We start from the raw sequence: 21,704 nt of genomic DNA on the forward strand, positions 1-21,704 counted from the left end.
ATGAAATAGTGAGAAAATATGCATATGATTAAATATTTTCATAAGTTTCTGTGTCATGTGTTTGATAGTTACATGCATATTGGTATTTCCCTCCCGCACTCCATCATCACACTCAGCCACACACACAAGCACACATGCACATACAAACAAACACACACACACAAACGCACACACACACATGTAGGCACATATACACTTACACGCTTATATATGTGTGTTTGCGTGTGTTGCGTGTGTGTTTGTGCGTATTTGTGTGTATTTGTGTTTGTGTGTGTGTATGTTTGTAATTTCTGTGCTTTTATTTCTCAGTGACTTCGTATTGATCTTTAAATTTTTCATTCTTTGTGCTTGATATGTTCTAACAATGGGTTTGTATTATGGTGTCAAGTACGATTTCTTTTATTCAAAGGTCTTGTAAATGAGAAACTCATTCACCCTTTAATATACGATAAATTTGTAGTGTGCGTATTTTAATGACTGCTTCATCTGTCGTATAAAAATGAGAGAATTTGTTCTTGTCCAATTCTATACCCATGTCTACTAAACTATTGTGCTATCTATTATTAACGAATACATTCCTCACTTCTAGAGTTTCCTTATTCCAATTTTCTTTCGTAGAAAAACATGAAAACCTTGTCGAAGTAATATCACTACATCGCTTGTTTATCTATAGAGATAAGCACAGTACCTTTGTATATATAAAAAGTTATTTGCGCTGTGTCATGTGTATTGTATATATTGTTTATTTTTTTTTTTTTGTGCTGGCGAGTTATTTACTGTGCGCGGCTTAATAGTGCATTTCATAAACGCCCACTTTGTGTACCGGAAAATCATAGATAATATTCGAATGTTAGTTGTAGAAAATTGTTTAATTTATTTTTGTAGGTGAGCACTGTTATTTCTCATATTTATCAGGAATTTGCAATTATCTAGATGTCATATTTTTTTCTAATCATTGTCTGTAATAATTAAAGGTTGCTCTTATCTCTTTTACAATATATAATATTGTATGATAATTGTTCAGTTTTTGTAAATTTAGCTTGGTATGAGTATTAAGTATGTTACTGCATTTTATCAGTGTATGTAGCTTTCACACAAATATCTATTGCCATCTTTGTCAAATTCTTTTTTTTATTTTCACTAATGGTATCAAGTGACAGAATAATTCAAGTTCGACATTCTTTATATATTGATAATATTTTTACAAGAAAATGGAATTAAGGTTGAGATTCAAGACTGCTATCTGATCATAGCTAAGTATGTACTGTGAAAGTTTAAGTAATTTAGTCTTATATGTAGACAAAAAGCTTTTGTAGCATCTGCTGAACATCCATATTTTAATTTATCATTAGATACGACAGGGAAGACAAAAGACTTTCATTGTCCGAAAAGAAATACTTATTTGGATACTTTCGATGTGTTTACCTGACGTTCAATTGGGGGTTTTCGAATTTCAGATGAATGCAGTATGTTTTTGATATTTTGACGTCTAAATTTATTTTCTGTACATAGGAGGCAATCTTTCTAACCATTATGATTTTTGCATTAGGTTTTCAAGAAATCATGTTTTGAAATGGATTTTGTTGTAAGTTCGGTGTGCCATTATACTAATACTAAATACATGCACTCATTCTCTTTCATTTTCATTATTAGTATTAATGAACAATTCAACCGTTGAACTACTTAACTAATCGACTGTGTGATTAATCGATCGGACAATCAATCAAATCGGTTTCTCAAAGTCATTTCACCGCTATCCGAAGTCACAAATAACACCCGCTGTACTCAGGGCCCACTCCAGGTTTGTCTGTCTTCTTCATAGTTTACAGATTCTATATTTATATATATGTGGATGTGAGTTTAAATGCGTGTGAGAGAGAGAGCGTGTGTGTGTGTGTGTGAGTGTTTGTGTGTGTGTGCGTGCGTGTGTGTGTGTGTTATGTGTGTGTATGTGTCTGTGCGTGCGTGTGTAAGAGGAAGAGAGGGAGTGCACGCGTACGTGAATGTGTACGGAGAGGAAAATTGCACGAGATGCGTGATGAATTAACCCTTTATTTATTAAAGAATCATGTGAAAATTTTAATTTATTTTTTAGCAAAATTCATGCAAAAATTCGACACCTGGATGCACTACTAACAAAATACGTCTTGAAATCTACCAGTTCGTAATCGATGTGAAATTTTTAAAATCCTGTATTTCTGGTCTTATTAGCAATAACTACATCCTCGTAATCATTTTAAACCTACAGCAAAAACTATGGACAACATGACATCACTCTAATGTCATTTTGATGATGAGTCTAGTAATGTTTTGAAACTTTATTAAAGTAACGAAGTTCTGAGCATTCTTGTTTAAATTTTGAAATATATAACTTATGCGGAAATTTAAAAAGCATTCAATAAGAAAGTTAGCGCGAAGTTATTCGTTACTTAAATAAAATATACATTTACTCAAATTAGCATACTGAATATATTATCATAAACTGCCTTCTGTTGTTACCACACAGCATAATTCTCTCATTGTAACTAGTCTTATAACTGCAACAAATAACCACATCCTCTAGATTCGTTACCTTCTCTCAAAACTCTCACTTCCGCTCTTGTAAATCTGCTACAAATGCTTTCACTTACCAACACTTTTCATAATATACCGTAGTTCATTTTTTACCAGAATATAAAAGCTTTTTTTAATAATTACTTGACTTTTACGTGACGTACAATTGAGGAAGATGGAAACATATTTGCCATTGAGAGGCAACATCAGTTTAAGCCATCTAGGCATATTAATTATGATTTCGGTATGTTTTATTTTTTATTTTGAAAAGTGATTCAAAAGACAAGTCAATATTTTGGCCTTGAAAACAATTTTATCTGAATGTTTCTGTACCTTTGTTATTAATAATTTAAAGTAGTATAATTAGATCGTATAATTACATAATGTTATATTATTCTATAGCTAACCACACGTTTTGCAAAGATGCATGAGAAATTTGTTTTATTTATTTCATGATAATTTAATAAGTCAGTCTATTTTCAAAGTTAGCATTTATTTGAAAATTTTGCATTGCATTAATGAAAAGAAATTTGAAAACCGAAATGAAATTAAATTATTACTCCAACGTTATTTTACCCTAAGTTGCCAAAGTATATTCCCAACGTTATATGCCATATTACGAGCAACCCCATCATATATATTTGACTCATTAAATAGAGAATAATTTAATACACACATACACATACCCACAATTTTAGCATTATCATGTTTCAACCCGTCTCTAACTAAATTACCAACCTGATGGTTTTATACCAAAATTAGGGTAAGTTTGTACCACGATGACGCAATTCTTGCTGTTTATAATTCTTTTTCTTCTTCAGCAGTAGCAAAAAAAAACTACATAGGTTCTTAAGAAATTTGAAATTCTATATTTGTTTTGGAAAAGGTGGCACAATCATAAATTTCCTGGATTTAGTATTAGATTTTATCTCCACTGATTTTAAGCCGAACCAGAACTTGAATTATCAATTTTTTTTATATTTTGAATTATGAATGAGCTTGCCTTTGCTACTGAATATATTTTACTACAATCAACAAATTTCGAAGAAACCATTAAATGTGAAAATCAGTAAAACATAACAAAACAAATCAAGATTTAGAAAGAAATAAGAATCTTTGCCAAGATACGATCTATGCCGGAAAGCCAATTCTTAAATGCTGTTTTGTATTCCCACCAGAGTGTCTGATTAACATTAGACTGATTTTCGAAATGATATATTCCTTAGTTTTGTCATTGACATGGGAAATGGATTGAGAAAATTGTTAGAACATCGGAAAAATACTCCGAGAAATTTCTTTGGGTTCTACGTTTCAAGTTCAAGTACGGCTGCGACATCAACTGTGCTTTTCATATTTTAGAAGTCGATAAAAAAATGTACTGGAAAAGTACAGGTTTGATGGCATCGATGAAATCCTTTGCCACAAAATTGCAGGCTTTCTACCTAAATTATAAATCATAAAATACTTGAAGCGAACATTTAGTGCAGCTTCAGAATTGGTTTTCTATTTCGAATGCTTGAAAGTAAGTAGATGCTTAACACACTCAATCATTCAGTTCTGGTCGGATTTACAATTTGGCGTAATCATATCTATTCAGAAAAGATTATTACACTCTGTATAATTACCTTCCTGCATTTGTATGGTTTTCTAATATTTTCGTATTTGAAAAGTACAAGCCAATGTGTGTGTGTGTGTACGTGCGCGAAAGAAGAAACTAATATCTTAATACATAAGACGTTTTTATGTGTTTTATTAGCAATCATTAACCTCAGATGTATTTTATTTGTGATAGTATTAGAAGGGTATGTATGCTTTCAAGAAGACGTTCGCCTAAAAGCTATTGAAGCCAATCTAAAAAAAGAAGATATGAATTTTAAAGGAGTTGCAGTTACTCAAATGGGCATTACAAATAATTTTGTGCGTATTTTCACAACGAGTTAGTACATAAGAAAAATATTAGCGCCGGTCATAATAAAATGCTGTCAATCTACATGATTATAGACTTCAGGTTCTGATACTAAGTTGAATTCAATCATTCACAATCATTATTCAGACGGCGCTCGAACATAATTTTGAAAATAATTTATGTTTCTATAATTTTGACATTTAGATTTAGCATTGATAAACACAAGAACAAAAATATATTCATACAAGATTTCAATTTTTTCCTGTTTTATAATTGTATTAAATTGCTCGATGTTTCTCTTTCACTTACTTAATAGTATCAACGTATTTAAATTTAATTTCCTGAGATTTTCTGAATAAATTGTCTCTTAAACAATGCATACATCTTTAATGCAGATTTCAAAACTTAAGCGCCTACTGCGTTATTGAGTGTTTCGATGAGAAGTAAATGTAAATTAAATAGAAACTCAGCCCAAACACACATGAACAGAATTTTAAAGTGTGGATGAAAATATTTACAAACAAAACGACAATTGCAAACTAAACACTTAGTGTTAATAGGTTATCGATGAAAATTCTGAATTATTTGCCAGCATTTAACATGACAATATTGTTGTCCGAAACGATTTTAACAGAAAATATTTTCTCCAAATAAATTAGGTGAGTTTTGATGGGAGGGGAATACATATGTGTGCGCGAGCGCGTGCGTGAAGACAGCACAGGTATACTCTGAAACACACACTCATACATGCGTACACACACACAAAAACACACATATATATGTACATTCATATATATATGAATGTACATCCATATATCACATAATAACCATGTACACATATATCTTTATGCATGTGTCTACGTGTGTATGCATGTCAGCGCGTTTCTCTATGTAGAAAATGTGCAGCGTTCAGAGATTTTCAGGTGACTAGATGGAAAATAATCCATTTTGTGAGTGAATTACGCATTGGAACACAGATAAGCAACCTTAACTTTAAAATACAATAATTTCCTGAAAGAACGTGCTTTATTTAACATAATTTTCTTCATCCTTCAAGTGCAGATAGATGTCACACAATTCTGAGATGAAAAATGTTGATAATTTAGTAATATTGTGTTTAATAATAACATTTGTTTAACAACAATTAGAAGTTTCTAAAAACATGTTACATTTTTCAGCAACCTTAACACAATTTTATTCTGTAACGTCACTGTACTGTTAACATTACATAATATTATGGGAGTAAACAAGTTTGTATTTTTGTCTGTATCGTTTAACAAATAGATAAATACAATTACCAAAAACGTGTTTATTGAATTTCTGAATTGCATAGAGACCGATAAAAACATCTTGTTCAGAGGATAGTGTGTCGCATAACTCTATTTGATTCCCAATTAGCGTATCTTCGTATATTTTACTTCTGTTGATTCAAAATATATTCACTTGGCTTACTCTTTAATACAAAGAAATTGGAGAAAAGTATGAACGCTGTACAAGTCATTATTTTCTAAGTTAGCATGCGGTATTACACATGAAATAGGAATGCAATGGTTAAGTTGATCTCAGGCATTCTCTAGAGCTACATAGAGAAAATTTCAAACCTTCGTTAAAAAAATTTCATTTATTTTCTTGAAATAAAATATAGATTTATATGTCGTTCTTTTTTATCTGCTTATCTATTTCAAAACGTGTCTTTGTCTAACACTTTAATGCATAAATTACAAATAATGCATCATATTATTTTCTGTTAACAGTAGAATATTTAGTCGTTTAGCTAGCAATAAGGATGTACATAATATTGCTGGAAAATTAAAACAAACAGAAGAAACTGGCCCAAAGATATCGGAGCGTGACCTTTCTAATACCTACTTAAAGTCGGTATCCGGAACCGTGCGCACTTTAATAAAAATGCAATCCTTACTGCATGTTTTATTACAATCGATAGTATCACTTTGAAGCATAATACATAATCTTTCTGAAAAAATGTTATACCATACAAGAAGTATGATGACACTTTCAGCGTGTTGCTACAAAATGCAGATAAACGGAATTTTAAAATGATTGGGAAAGTACCCTGTGTTTTATTTGAAAATAAACACTTTATGAACATACATCATTTTCATCCAAGCAAATTTTTATTTATTTTTAGCATCTGCTAACTTCATTGTTGCCTGTATATATATATATATATATATATATATATATACACACATTGCGCAATTCAAGTAGTGAAAATTGTTTTCCTGTGTTTGGTACCGTACATAATATACAGAGACTGTAGTATATCACAGATATTTAGTTCTGTTGTCGCTAAGGTACAAATCAACACATAATCTCACTTGCGTCCTGTCTTATTTCAGTGGTATAGAAGCGATTACCATGAGAAAAATTGGTCGGTTATAATTTTTTCACTATTCGATTGAATTCGTAGAAACTGCGCTCGTTCGTGATAATTGCTCTGTTTTGTGATTTTAGCAAAAGGCCATTATAAAGTAAGAAGAATACGCTTTGGCGGCGGAATCTATAGAATAGGCATGAATGATGACTACATACAGAAGTTGAAGAAATTTAAAGTACAATTTATTGTTGGAAAATCCAGTTTGAAAACTCTCCACTGGCTTATAATGGGGAATGCTCTCGTTTTGATATCCCATCGGTCGGCGGGATGACAACAGAATAAGAGAGATAAATGGCTACTCGTAGCAAATCTATTCTCGTCATAGAGGTTTCTAGCAGCATAGATAGCATGACAGAAAGTAGATTTTTTAACAAAGAAATAAAATATATGAATATATAAATAAACTCTGACACACCTAATCTAATCATTCTAAGGAATTCCAGTGTTATATCTATTTTGGATTTTTCCATAATTCTTTCATCTGTAGGAACAATATATATAATCTTAATGATAAATAATTGATTTGTATTTATATTTGTGTATTTTTACTTTCAAGTAAGCGATCAAAAGAACCTTGTGTAAAACATGATCTATTCTAACATAAAATTCTCAAGTATTTCCATTGAATCAAAAACAACAATTGTCTATTTTAGGATGTCTATGAATAAGCTAAGAACACTAGGTCAGTGGTGTTGAGTTAGTAAATGATAACAAAGTTATTCAGTAGAGATAATGCTACAGCTGGTATAAAATAATTGGCCAAAGTCCAAACAATGAGGACATGAAATAGTGATAAAACGTTCCTCTTGCATTTAAGAGTCAATATGCATGGCTTTTGTAAGCACTACTGGCTTGCTGGATCGATACAGTTAATGAGCTATGTGAACGTCTATATTATATGCATATTGGAACACGTATAAGGGGAGCATTTCTCAATAATCAAGTGATGACCTATTAAAATGCGAGAGGGATTACACATTGGCAAAAAAGTGAGCTGTCTTAGGTACAGGAGCAGATGCTGTTGTAGTAGAGTTATAAGGCGCCGAGAAAAAATAAAGGAGATACAGTGATCAAAATGTGTTGTTATACCATTGTCGACCATATTCAGTTTAATTGTTTAGATGTTTATGCAAGTATCCAACTGTGAAGTTTTAAAATTTCATCAGATTTTAAGGGGCAATATCACGCTGAATACAAATATATAGAGATATGTAACAGTTCCTTCAGTCCAGCTGCATTAATATAGGGTCACAACAACAATTCAACTTATTCAAGTGGTACAGAAAAATGCAATACAAATGCTCTCAGTATTGGAAGAAGTTAATCACTGGAAACCAAGCTGCATTTGAAATTGCATTAAAAATGTATAAGGGAGAAGAAACGCCACTGTTTCATTCTTGCTTCCATTTTTCTCACACATGTGTACAGGAACCTTCACACACACACACACACACACACAAACAAACACTCACACATACAGAGAGAATAAATGTCAGTAACGTACTTCCGTTATACACTTTGTACAAGCGCAGATCTAAACTGGGGCCAGATTGGTATCAAGTTATGAGGACTTCTGTAAAATCAGAAATATCTCTATTCGTCTTCCAAACGCACTTGTATAAAGCATGTGATTTCATTTCAAGCAAATCCTTCATTTCTGATTTTACATCCTATCAATTACTGACAGGTCCCTTCAAGCAATGCCCGTTTACATTTCGATATTGTCTTTCGATATGTTTACAAAAGATATAGTCATTACAAGTAAATATGTTCTGGATTCCATGGGGACAGTTTACTGAAATATGAACCGTTAGAAACAAAATTATGGAAATTAGGCTACCCATTATATAGTTTAAATTACGACTGCTTTATATATTGCTTATCTACTCTACTAGCTCGCTGCGAACGCGTGAAGAGTGATCAACAAACCGTGAAAAATCCACAAGAGGTCACGAATGTCAATTTTTCACAGATCAACAGAATGGCGTATTTACATTCATAATTAACATGCAATAATTGTTTTCTATATATGTGCAACACAACCTCCCTAAGCTAGCAACCCCTGAAAGATTACCGGAATTTTAATGAAAGATAATGTAGAACTAGATGAAAACACGTTGCCAAAAGTTAATAGTCATAAAACATATCAAACATATGCATTCACCATCAGCTGGCATGTAGATATTATTATGGTTTAGAGATGCGGAGAGTTTCATTATTCCCGTTAGTCGGACAGTTGTAATGAAAACTCTATAGAAATACCGAATTAAAATACTGAAATAATTCCGTATTCATTTCACCTGTCTGACAAACTGGAAAGTGAAACACTAAGTCTTGTGAAGGTTTTGTAATTTTAATAAGAGCATATTGCAATACAAGAAGTATTTGTATATGTGTGTGTGCGTGTCTGCGCGCGCGTGTGCGTGTGATGTATCCTGTCATTTTCAACAAACGGAGATCCAGTAGTCATCTTTAGAGATCTGATATCTATGTCTCTTATGAGACTTCAATCCTACTAATGATTTAGAGCCAGGTCCAAAGCCTGGACATAAGAGAAGGTTGTCATATAAAGCGAATGGTACGTTAGCTCGAGTCTTTGCCTTCGCTCAGAATTCTTTGAGATGACACAAACAATTGAATTCATAATTGTTTAGGGCTCTATTTCAAGTTAATCTCCATTCATTGCTTTTCAGTGAAGAGTTTCGAATGTTTCTGTGGGAATATTTGTTACTTTCGCTTTCAACTTCTCCATAAACAGAAGCCATTGTCTTCCTGCATTTCTACTTTCATAATGCCGCTTGCCATATATAGGGTAGTTTTGTAATACTGTTCCATTTATTCAGATGAAGCGACAAATCTATTCTTATTGGAATTGTCAATATAAGGATCGTAAACCAAAAATTTTATTTGATCCTTTTAGTATTGTATGTATAATACTACGTGAATAAACATTTTGCACTTATTCTTAACTTTGCTTTAAATTATCAACCTCATTTCAAGACGCACACACAGAGACGTACACGCTCGCACACACATACATGCACACATACACATACATACACATATATATATTTATATATATATATATATATATATATATATAAATGCATACATATATATATATATATATATATATATATATATATATATATATATATATATATATATATATATATATATATATATATATATATATATATATATATATATATATATATATATATATATATATATATATATATATATATATATATATATATATATATATATATATATATATATGTATATATATATATATATATATATATATATATATATATATATATATATATATATATATATATACATACATAATCTGTTGAGTACACAGCCACTGCACATTAATTTTATCCTCATGTGGTAATGAAAAGTAAAAGCGACATCCAATATTTGTTGTAGCTATTTGTCTTTAATTTAACATTGTTTCTATGTATCAGTATATCTACTTTTCTTTGCATTTATGTAACTACTTTTCTTTCGATCTACGTATCTACTTTTCTTTCGATGTATGTATCAGTCTACTCTGAAAATACTAAATACTGATAGACATTTAAAAACGGACGCCAACTTCGTCTCAGTCACCACTCACTGTTTCCCCCCTCTCTCTCTCTCTCTCTCTCTTTCTCTCTCTCTCTCACTTCCTCTCTGTGACTCCTCTCTCCCACTTTTAATTTAAGAATGTATGGATGTATCTATGTGCGCATTCATTTTTCTTTCGATACATGCATCAGTCTACTCTGAAAATACTGATAAACATTTAAAAACAAAAAAGGAACGACAACTTCCATTTAGCCACCACTCACTCTCTCTCATTCTCACTCACTTCCTCTCTGTCCCTTCTCTCCCCTGCTTTGCCATTCATTTCAACTATACCTTCTTTGCTTAACACCTTTTATTTAATTTTTCTTTGTACCTCTCCCTTTAACCTTTTTACCTCTTTCTATGAAGTAAGGGTGACACACACTACCAATACGTACGTAAAAAAAGAAAAGTTATATTAATGTTTAGGATATTTGTACTCATGTGCACGATTTAATGCATGTTTTTCTGTGGCTATATTTAAAAGCGCGCGCACACGTACTCAAACATACATACACACACATACTCACACATACATACACACACATACACGCATACATACACATAAGCAACTATTAAGTCTTGTGTGATGGTAGTGCAATGTTTTTGCATGTGTAGTATTTGCTACAGAAGTCGATTCATAATTTACAATTACAACATAAATACGTTATGACGAATGCATTTTATGGCTGGTCAGTATAATTTTGCAATACACCCTATTTGCATATAACGTTCACAAGTCTTTTAATGTGTATACTGTCAATAGCCATTATCATTGCGCGAAACCCTTCACTTGAATGTCGCATAGCCTTTTCCGCTGTAGATATATGCGACAACAAATTTCACTTTATCTAAAAATGGATGTATTTTTACTTCACCAAGTTTATAGATTCACTCTCACATTCTTCTAGTTTCTCAAAGAATTTCATGGGTTTTACAGCCAATACGTTAGAATTGATTTTCACAGGAAGGGTAACTTTTCATGTTAATATGTTTGTGAAATTCTACTTTACTTTGCTGTAACGTCTAGAGATTCCAGGACAAAACAAATGTTATTGTCAATAACACGTTGGATATTTTAAACAAACATCCACCTTAGTGAATTTCACGCGCGCAGCTGCTGTCTGTGATAAACTGCACAGATTACAACAGACCGATTTATCTCTGAAAAGATGACTAAAATTTCATACATTGCAATCAATAGAAAATTGCGTCCCTAGGCTTTAAGTTATGAATTGTACCCTAAAAATCATGGTAGAGGTTTTTTTTTTTATTTTTTATATAATTTGCTAGTCTAACAAAAGCTTGGGCTGTTAATTCTAGCCTCGATGACACATATTTCCTCATTCCTCAGCAACCATGGAGTCAAAGATTCCACCACTTTCGCAGATGTGAACAAAAATAATAAGCATAACGTATCGCCAGCGAGAATCAAACTTGTGTAGAAGATGTGACATTCTCAGCAATACGTCTGAATGATTAATTCCCGCTGTTTGCACATATGAAACCTTTTGTGAAGGAAATACGATTGTAAATGTCAATACAAATATTCATTTTGTACATTACATGCCCAATATTCTTTTGTTTCGATTGTACACTTAGTATATATAGTGTCTACTTATAATTTCAGACACAACTTAGGGTAATCAAGTCCATGAGATAGAGTGTAAATTTGTGTTCCTCCTAGGGCATACTGAAAACAAGTTACTTGTAATTAATGTTATCCAATACAGTTGGGAAAATATTTTTCTCTTTTAAGTCAAAGAACAAATACAAAGATGAGAGCTTGTTTTGTATATGCAAACGTTTTGGACAAGCTAATGTGAATGTTGGCTCCTAATAGCATTAATAATCTCTAATAGTTGAATTTATTCAAAATTCTTTCATATGAAATATGAAATATTCTAAAGTAGGTTCACACGATTACAACGCAACACACGGAGTCGCAGAAAAAGCCTTTTTCGTTATTGTTGAAAGCATACATCTCTATCGTCAGTTTGGATGACCTAACCACATCTAATGCATCAGTGGCTTCAGGTTAGCAAAATCTCTTCAATAGAATGAACTGTGTTGAGTAGCGACACAAAGAAAAACGGATGCTAATACAGCCTTTTAAAGAATGACTAAATGTACAGATAAACCCCGCTATAATAGCATAGCATTCATGGATTACAGCATACATGACTAACTGCATGGAAATGATAGGAGGGTTAAAGCATTTTGAAACATAAAGATGTTTATTACAGTGAAAAGAGGAGAAAAATAAAAGAAACATTCCACCATTAGAGCAAACCTAGCGTTGTCCAAGACCTACGTATTCACCTCTCTACTAATATTTGAAATCTGAAATAAGCCATTAACATTTAGTCACAAACACATATGTATGAGCATGTACATGTACATGAATTTCTCTGCTATACCTCCTTCTCTATCTCTGTCTCTTTCTCTCTCTGTCTCTGTCTCTCTGTCTCTCTCTGTCTCTCTCTGTCTCTCTCTCTCTCTCCCTCCCTCTCTTGTTATACTTACTATCTCAATTAAAACTCACGCTCACACGCAGTCATATACACATCAGCGAATATATTCAATGTTTCTATCGTAAAGCACTGTAAATAACCATAAAATATGATCAGTTTCTGTATATACGTGTGTGTTCTCGCCTGCGTGTATCTAACGTGTGTGTGTGTGTGTGTGTGTATACTATATTTCTAGTACGGCGCATGATATGCCTTCAGATATATATATATATATATATATATATATATGTGTGTATATATATATATATATATATATATATATACGTATACACACACACACACACACACACACACACACATACATATATATATATATATATATATATATATATATATATATATATATATATATATGTATATATATATATATATATATATATATGTATATATGTATGTGAAATGTGCTGTGCGTGAGAAGACACGGCAAGCCAAGTAAGATCATTGCCAGTGCCCCTGGACTGGCTCTTGTGCGGGTGGCACATGAGATGCACCATTTTGAGCGTGGCCGTTGCCAGTACCGCCTGACTGGCTCCCGTAGGATTTTCGAGTGAGATCGTTGCCAGTGCCCCTGGACTGGCTTGTGCGGGTGGCACATAAAAGACACCATTTCGAGCGTGGCCGTTTTCGTGCGGGTGACAAGTAAAAGTACCCACTACACTCTCTGAATGGTTGGCGTTAGGAAGGGCATCCAGCTGTAGAAACTCTGCCAAATTAGATTGGAGCCTGGTGTTGCCATCCGGTTTCACCAGTCCTCAGTCAAATCGTCCAACCCATGCTAGCATGGAAAGCGGACGTTAAACGATGATGATGATGATGATGATGTATATATATATATATGCACATAAATAAGTGTATGTGTATGCGTGTGCGTTCTTGTGTTTGTGCGTGTTTGTGTGTATGTGTGTGTGCGTGTGTGTGTGTTTGTGTCTGCATGAGTGTGCATGTATGTCTGTATATCATAAGGCTCTAAATACAAGTCGTTTTCAATAATCTCTGCAATGCGAAACCAAAAAGTGGAAAACTACTTTCAATTTGAGTCTTCTTTTAATACATGATACTGCTCGAGTTTCTATAATTTCGGAGTACATAACCAATTGAATGGAATTCATAACCGAGCGTTTTTCCATTTTTCCATCCTACACTTGACCTGTTTTATTGATCAGACCGTTATTGGCAAAACATTTAGATCCTGTCTGTGTTTAGATGCCAACTTCATTATCTTGTTCTAAACGTATTGATTGATAAATAAACAGTACAAATATAACATGCCCGAATGAAACGGGTTTGAAGTTAAAGCTATTTACTCTTCGGTTGAAATTAAAGCAATTAGATAAAACACGTTAGTGTTCCCTAACATTGTTTTACATTATTTAAAATCAATCTATTTAAAAAAAAAACCGATAACTGATAAATGCCCCAGCCTTGTTGATAAAGTCCATGAAATTTCAGTTTTCAATGATTTACATATGGCTTAAGAACTATTGATTGTATACCCGTGTCAGATAATCCTGTATTTCATGAAATACGTGGTTTTGAAAAAAAAAAAAAATTAAAATACTGGGTTAGTTCGTTCACTCTGCTTGAGACTAGCTAATATTATCCTCGAAACCAATTAACACTTGGACCACGGAACAGAATAAAGTAGATTAATTCAATTCCAATATTGTATTTCTTCTTATCAAATATCGCTTGACCGAATATAAAATCAGGCCATATGCTCTCATACAATGTAAACTATTCCGTGAGGTATTTGAGTAAGCATTTGAGGAATTATTTGCATTCAGGGACCAATTCAATATACATGTGTCTCTGTGAGTGTGTGTATATATAAATATATATATATATATTCTTTGCAGTTTCAGCTCGGAGCTGTGTCCATGCTAATGCACTGCCATTTTGCGACACTGTTATTACTGAGAATCGCCTCCAATATGTGGTACTTGGTGAAGAATGAAGTTTGATGTGGCTACCGTCATTTGCACCTCTTGCTGTGAGGTAGGTTCATCTGGAACTCTCGACAGGAAGAGATCCAGTCTTGATTGAAAAACGCCTACATCTACTTTGTGCAAACCTCTCCCACCTTCGCTCCAGGGAGTAGAGTCTTAGATGTTTCAGACTTTTTCAGAAGCTGAGTTGTTGCAATGAGACGATATTCTCTGTGAGGCTTCGCTGGAATGCTTCAAGGTCCGCTGTTAATTTTGCATTGTTGGCTGACCATATATATATATATATATATATATATATATATATATATATATATATATATATATATATATATATATATATATATATATATATATATATATATATATATATATATATATATATATATATATATATATATATATATATATATATATATATATATATATATATATATATATATATATATATATATATATATATATATATATATATGTATATATATATATATGTATGTATGTATGTACGTATATATGTATGTATGTGTCTATGTACGCACGTTTCTATATCTCTCTCTATCTATCTATATTTATATGTATATATATATATATATATATGTATATATATATATATATATATATATATATATATATATATATATATATATATATATATATATATATATATATATATATATGTACATATATGTATATGTATTTATATATATATGGAAGGAGAGGGAGAGAGGGATGTGAAAGGAGATATGTAGATAGTAGACAGATCACTAGATAGATGGACAGGTAAATCGGTAGACAGAGGGAGAGGGCGAAAGAAGAAGAGTAGGTATGGTTTCTTCCGAAATAATCCAAAAGTACTTTTGAGAATGCACAGTATGAGAATGTGCTGAATGTGCATCTAAGTTTCTGCAAAATAGCGTTACCAAGATATGCCCATGTAGTTATATCTAATTTATCAAACAAATGTTTTTAAAGTGTTGGAGTATACAATGAGTAGGACTATTATAGAAAAAAAAAACAAATAATACTGGGTTATGGTTGTTCTACATTGAGTTTTCTCTTGTAAGGTTTACACACTCCTTTCAATTCCAATATCCCTGAAAGAGTCATAAATAATCGCTGGAATGACAATAACCAAACGCCAGGGAAACATCAATAAATGATTCCCTATATAATGAACTATTAATAAAATGAATGTTATACAAAATCAATTGCAAATATCTTTATTCAACATTTCGGAAGTTTTTCTTTCTCTCTGAAACAATTTGAAACGAATTTCATGCAAACATTTCCTGTGGCGAAGAAAAGTAAGCACTGATAATAATTTTGTTAAGGGCATGGTATTTCACATTATTTCACCCCGCACAGGGTAATAATGCATCGATAACTACGTGTCATTTCGTATACTAATTCGAGACAGATTAAACAAGGAACATCAACGTATCAATATAGTATGTTAGCTTTATCTCAAACCTAATTATGAAGAAGGACTTCTTCATGTAATTGTCTCAGACTGCTGCAACAGATGGATATAGAAGAATGTTAATAAGTTATTTGATTCAATATGGTGTGTAATCATCAGCAGACATTTTCTCGTATTTTACTGCAATGTACATTGAATGTCATTGAATTCAATATTCAACAATTAATGCCAACAAATTAGACGAATGCTACTATATATAAACATTAATGCCATTTTCATGAAAATCTATTGTGTTTTTTCCTCTCTTTTTAAATTTTTACCTCCATTGTTGAATTAAGAAATCATTCAAGAGCTAATTTGCACATTTATTCTCCGCTTCAATTACGGTTAGAACATTCAGAAGCTTAAACAAATTATTCAGTCATCTTATTGTTTGTCGAAGTGAATATTTACATGGAGATTATTTCAAACAGAAGATGTAAAATACCACCGAGTTGATAAACACAGAAGGTTGCAGTTTAGTTTATGTCAAATTCATTCTATTATCAGTACATTATATATAAACACCCATTGATATTTTCTCAACGTTATGTTATTGCCATTTCAGAGATCACAATAGAAACTAGTTCAAAGCAAGAATGCTATTTGAAATACCTTGCATTTAAAAGATTGTTTTCACCATGTTATTGAGCAAAGAATAATTAAGGTATGTTTTCGCTAGCTAGCACGATCCACTTTGCAGCTTGCTTTTCATGTGCTTGCTTCCAATAGATATTGTAACAATGCACAGCGAGTTTATATTGGATATAAAATACTAAACACCAAGAGCTATCTCAGAGAATTGCTTTCTTTTGTGTAATTCGATGCACAACTTTATCTTTTATCTTACCTTCACTTTTTGTAATATTTCACCCTGGGAGTAACAAATTGAATAGATCAAACAATATAAACAACAATTCAAAAGAAAATGCGAGATGATTGACTATCCAGTTTAAAGATTGCAGAAAGAAACCGCATACAAATAACAGATAATTAGTTCAGAATAGTGTTTGAGGATTACTAAAACAAAGATGGCTGGAAGGCATCGTAACTCTTAGTAAAAAATGATCAATTCTGCTATTGAAACAGCTTGCGCAAAAGAGAAACATTGAAAAGAAGTAAAAGATCTGTAGCGTGAAAGCGTTTCACTTATTCAATGGTATTACTTCGTGTGCTGGACAAGAATCCTACATTATATACATATGTAGAAGTCTACGTGATTGGTTGTATGACAAATGCTATAGATTATATGGCCTCTGTCTGTTACTGAAAATGTTAAACCTAATAACACAAATAATATAAATTATACGTTGTAAAGAAATTGTATATACTGTTGTGTTATATTTCAAATGCAGAATAAACTAATCCAGACTGAAGCAAAAGCTATTTGATATATGCTAAACATAAGCACCAATAAATGAACGAAATAAATTAGCAATTTAATTAGAATTCTATATCTTAGATAATGCTCATTTCGTTACTAAAATGGCAAATAGAATATTTTAATTACGAAAATAAAATCTATTAATTATCAGACGTGTTGCTAACAAATTACTATGTTGCATTTCAAAATTTCCTATTGCAATAATTATAATCCATATTAATTGACAAACTATTTCCACTGCGTCATATATATTGAAAACTTCATGATTTACATTAAATAATGATTTCCAAATATCGCGTTTAGCATAACCGTAGTCGTCACTCGCAAGTGATAATGACTTCATATTATGTACTATGTTTACTATAATTATTATAGATGCATGTATTGTAACGAGTATATATAGACACTATTTTCTCTCGACATCTGACATAACAGCTAGAATGCGTTGGAGTTCCAATAACATTCAGCTGGTACACATTTTTAATTAAGTAGATTGAAACACCATGAAGTGTTTCATTGAATGACACGGCATTCTCTGGTCAAGGAATCAACCACATGATCCTACATGCATCCATCCAACGCCTAAAATACTAGACCACCCACACTCACACATATGCTTATTCTTATTTTTTATAAATCATATCGAAAGTAAAATAGACTGAAACGAAGTCTATTTACTGTTCCTGTACTTATTTACTGTTCCAGATGAATGATAAATACAATGAAACTAAATCGATTGTTACTTACCGTCATTATCTTCATATAAAACTGCAAACTTTCTCCAACCCCAGTACCGGATAAGATCTAGGTAAGCTCTTCCCATGGTCTGGTAGTGGGGATAAATGTTGATGGCGAAAAAACTCCGTACATTTACATCCCTCGAATCCCATTCTGTGTGTAAGTTCGGAATTTGAAGTGATCCACATATTGATTGCACGTGTGCAGCAGATACAGTAGATATTGGTCCAAAAATGGCAGCAACACCTTTTTTAATTTGTTGACATACTGAAAAGAAAATTGAAAAGAAATGACTGAAATTCATCTCTAAAACACTTTTAAGTCGATATTTAGAGTTTATAGGTTCAAATAGACATTTCCAACTGGTATGTGTCGGTGCAAATAAATGGGAGCATTTGTGATTGCCGTATGTATGTGTGTATGTATGTATGTATGTATGTATGTATGTATGTATGCATGTTAGTATGTATATAAATAGATAGGTAGGTAACTAGGAGTGAAGTAGGTATATAGATAGATGTCTATCTATCTATCTATCTATCTATCTATCTATCTATCTATCTATCTATCTATCTATCTATCTATCTATCTATCTATCTATCTATGTACCACTTGAAAAGGAGGATGAGAATATAGAGAAAAGTGTTATTGAATGAATGTTTCAATAAAAGATGGGTGAATGTGACAAGAATGGTAAGTACGAAAGACGAAACCAGTTTAAGCATAAACATGTAAGAAAAAGAGACAAAGAGAGAAAAAGGTACTTATTTCAAGTACCTTTTGAAAAAACTGCCTGAGGTAACCGTGGTCTCTTTCGTAGGCTTTTCTCCCCAGGGATAAACTTAATCCGTTCCCCCCTTTTACATTGACTATGATACACGATCCCTATTGATCGAAATTCTACCCCATTCCTTCCTTTCTTTTTCCCCCTTCCTTTTTTTCCCCCAAATAAAAGCTCTACATTATATTTTGTCCACTTTCTGTATTTAGCGCTTGTGGCCATAATAAAAAGATATCTATCTTTCTATCAATCAATCTATCTATCTATCTATCTATCTATCTATCTATCTATCTATCTATACATACATACATACATATATATATATATATATATATATATATATATATGTATGTATATATATATATATATATATATATATATATATATATATATATATATATATATATGTGTGTGTGTGTGTGTGTGTGTGTGTGTGTGTGTGTGTATGTGTGTGTATGTATAGGCTGGTTCATGAGGCTCCACATAGTCACTGGTTGGGTGAGCAGCATACTGCGCTATGACTAACAGAGAGTGACGCAAACACCAACCCCTACTTCGAACTCCTCGTGGTACCATCTGGATCCAATGAAACAGGAGAGGACGACTGCTGGTGTCTTGTGCAGTATAACCAAGCAGATGGGGCTCTTTAGCGATGATTGGCAGCGTGTATAACTCTTATTTCTAGCAATGTAGGTCCTTCGGGACTCACACCAGTTAGATTTAGTGACGATTAAACTTTTCATGTATGGTATTACATTCTGCTTAGCCGCTCATTTATATATATATATATATATATATATATATATATATATATATATATATATATATATATATATATATATATATATATATATATATGAAGATAGAGAGAGAGGTAAAGAGGCAGGGAGAGACACGCACACGCACACAGACACCCAGACACACAAACAGATACGCACACAGGTACACACATATATATGTAAATACAAAGGCATATACATCTGTATATATGTATGCAATTATTTCTATTTCTCTTTTTATTGGGGGATGGAGTTGATTTCATTCTATTAAACAAAACATAAGAAGGTTACAACCTTCGAACAAATATTTTTTTGTTAATGTGACAATATAGTACGAAAGCAAGGAAATAAAGATGTTGATATGATCTCAAGTAATAGGTAGCTTAGAAGTCAATTAAAGCATTGTTTCAGTAACATATCCGCGAACTTTGACGTAGGATATATTTTACCATTTCAAAGACTTATGGGCAGCAAATATATCGATGGCAACCTATGTATATATATATATGTATATATATATATCTGTATATATATATATATATATATATATATATATATATATATATATATATGAGAGAGAGAGATGGGGAGATAGAAAGGGAGAAAGAATTATTTAAATCTATAAATATAAACATGAAATCCGGTAAAATCAGGGTGGTTATATATTTATTTAACTGTATAACTTCCATAAGACATCGGCCATTTTGCAACCTTCTCAGGTAGTCTCAATTTCAGTATCGAAGTAATTGTGCGTACTTGTTGGCATTAATAATCGTGCTCAGTACATATAATTACATTGTATAATGCTGAACACACTTATAAACGTACAAATAATTTCTTTCATACTGAAATCAGTATTACATGAATGATGTGAGACGGCCGTAATCCTATCCAACGTCATGTAGTTAAATAAATATTTATTCACGTCTTATATCTCCTCACATCATAGTTTTATACTTCCTCGTCAAATGATTACAATCAACGGAAATTTTGAATTTTCAGTTACATCGACATACTTCATTAGATTTATTTCTAATTAACTACCATATGGATTGATAGCAAAGTCTGTAAGAGGAGCTTCTTGTGGAAACCGCAAGATTCTCTGAATCTATATCTTATGTTACTCCTATATATAAATATATTGTTGCTGCTATTGTTGTATTTGTGTTTGTGTGTGAGTGTGCGTGCGTGTGTGTGCATGTGTGTGTGTGTGTGTGTGTGTGTCTGTGTGTGTGTGTGTGTGTGTGTGTATGTGTGTGTGTGTGTGTGTGTGTGTGTGTGTGTGTGTGTGTGTGTGTGTGTGTGTGTGTGTGTGTGTGTGTGTGTGTGTGTGTGAGAGCATGGGTGCATGCGTGCAGAAAGAGAGAAAGGAAAGAGAATGAGTTGAAAGGAATAAATGAATAATATATACGGTCAGATATTTCATATATAAATGCGAATTAAAATCCTTCCTCACTTCTCTCACAAATCAATAATCCTCACATGGAACCAGCTCATTTTAGTGAACTTGTTATTTAGAATGGAATAATATAATTGCGATTTCTGTGTTCATAGATTACGGGAGTATGAGTGTCTCGTCATTCTGTTTGTTCTATTTTCTCCAGCATAGAC

At 32.3% G+C, this 21,704-nt stretch overlaps 1 protein-coding gene across 3 annotated transcripts in view; it reads right to left on the minus strand.

Moving 5' to 3' along the window:
- Positions 1-21,704, minus strand: part of LOC106874384 (glutamate receptor ionotropic, kainate 2) — a 952,973-nt gene that overhangs the window by 460,175 nt on the left and 471,094 nt on the right. For all 3 annotated transcript variants that reach the window (XM_089347990.1, XM_089347991.1, XM_089347992.1), the window contains one exon: positions 18,543-18,800. In XM_089347990.1, coding sequence (XP_089204116.1) covers positions 18,543-18,800 — 258 coding nt within the window. The remainder of the gene's footprint in view (positions 1-18,542; positions 18,801-21,704) is intronic.

The sequence above is a fragment of the Octopus bimaculoides genome, chromosome 2 (genome assembly GCF_046866305.1).
Source record: "Octopus bimaculoides isolate indiv1 chromosome 2, ASM4686630v1, whole genome shotgun sequence".
Taxonomy (NCBI): Eukaryota; Metazoa; Mollusca; class Cephalopoda; order Octopoda; family Octopodidae; genus Octopus; species Octopus bimaculoides.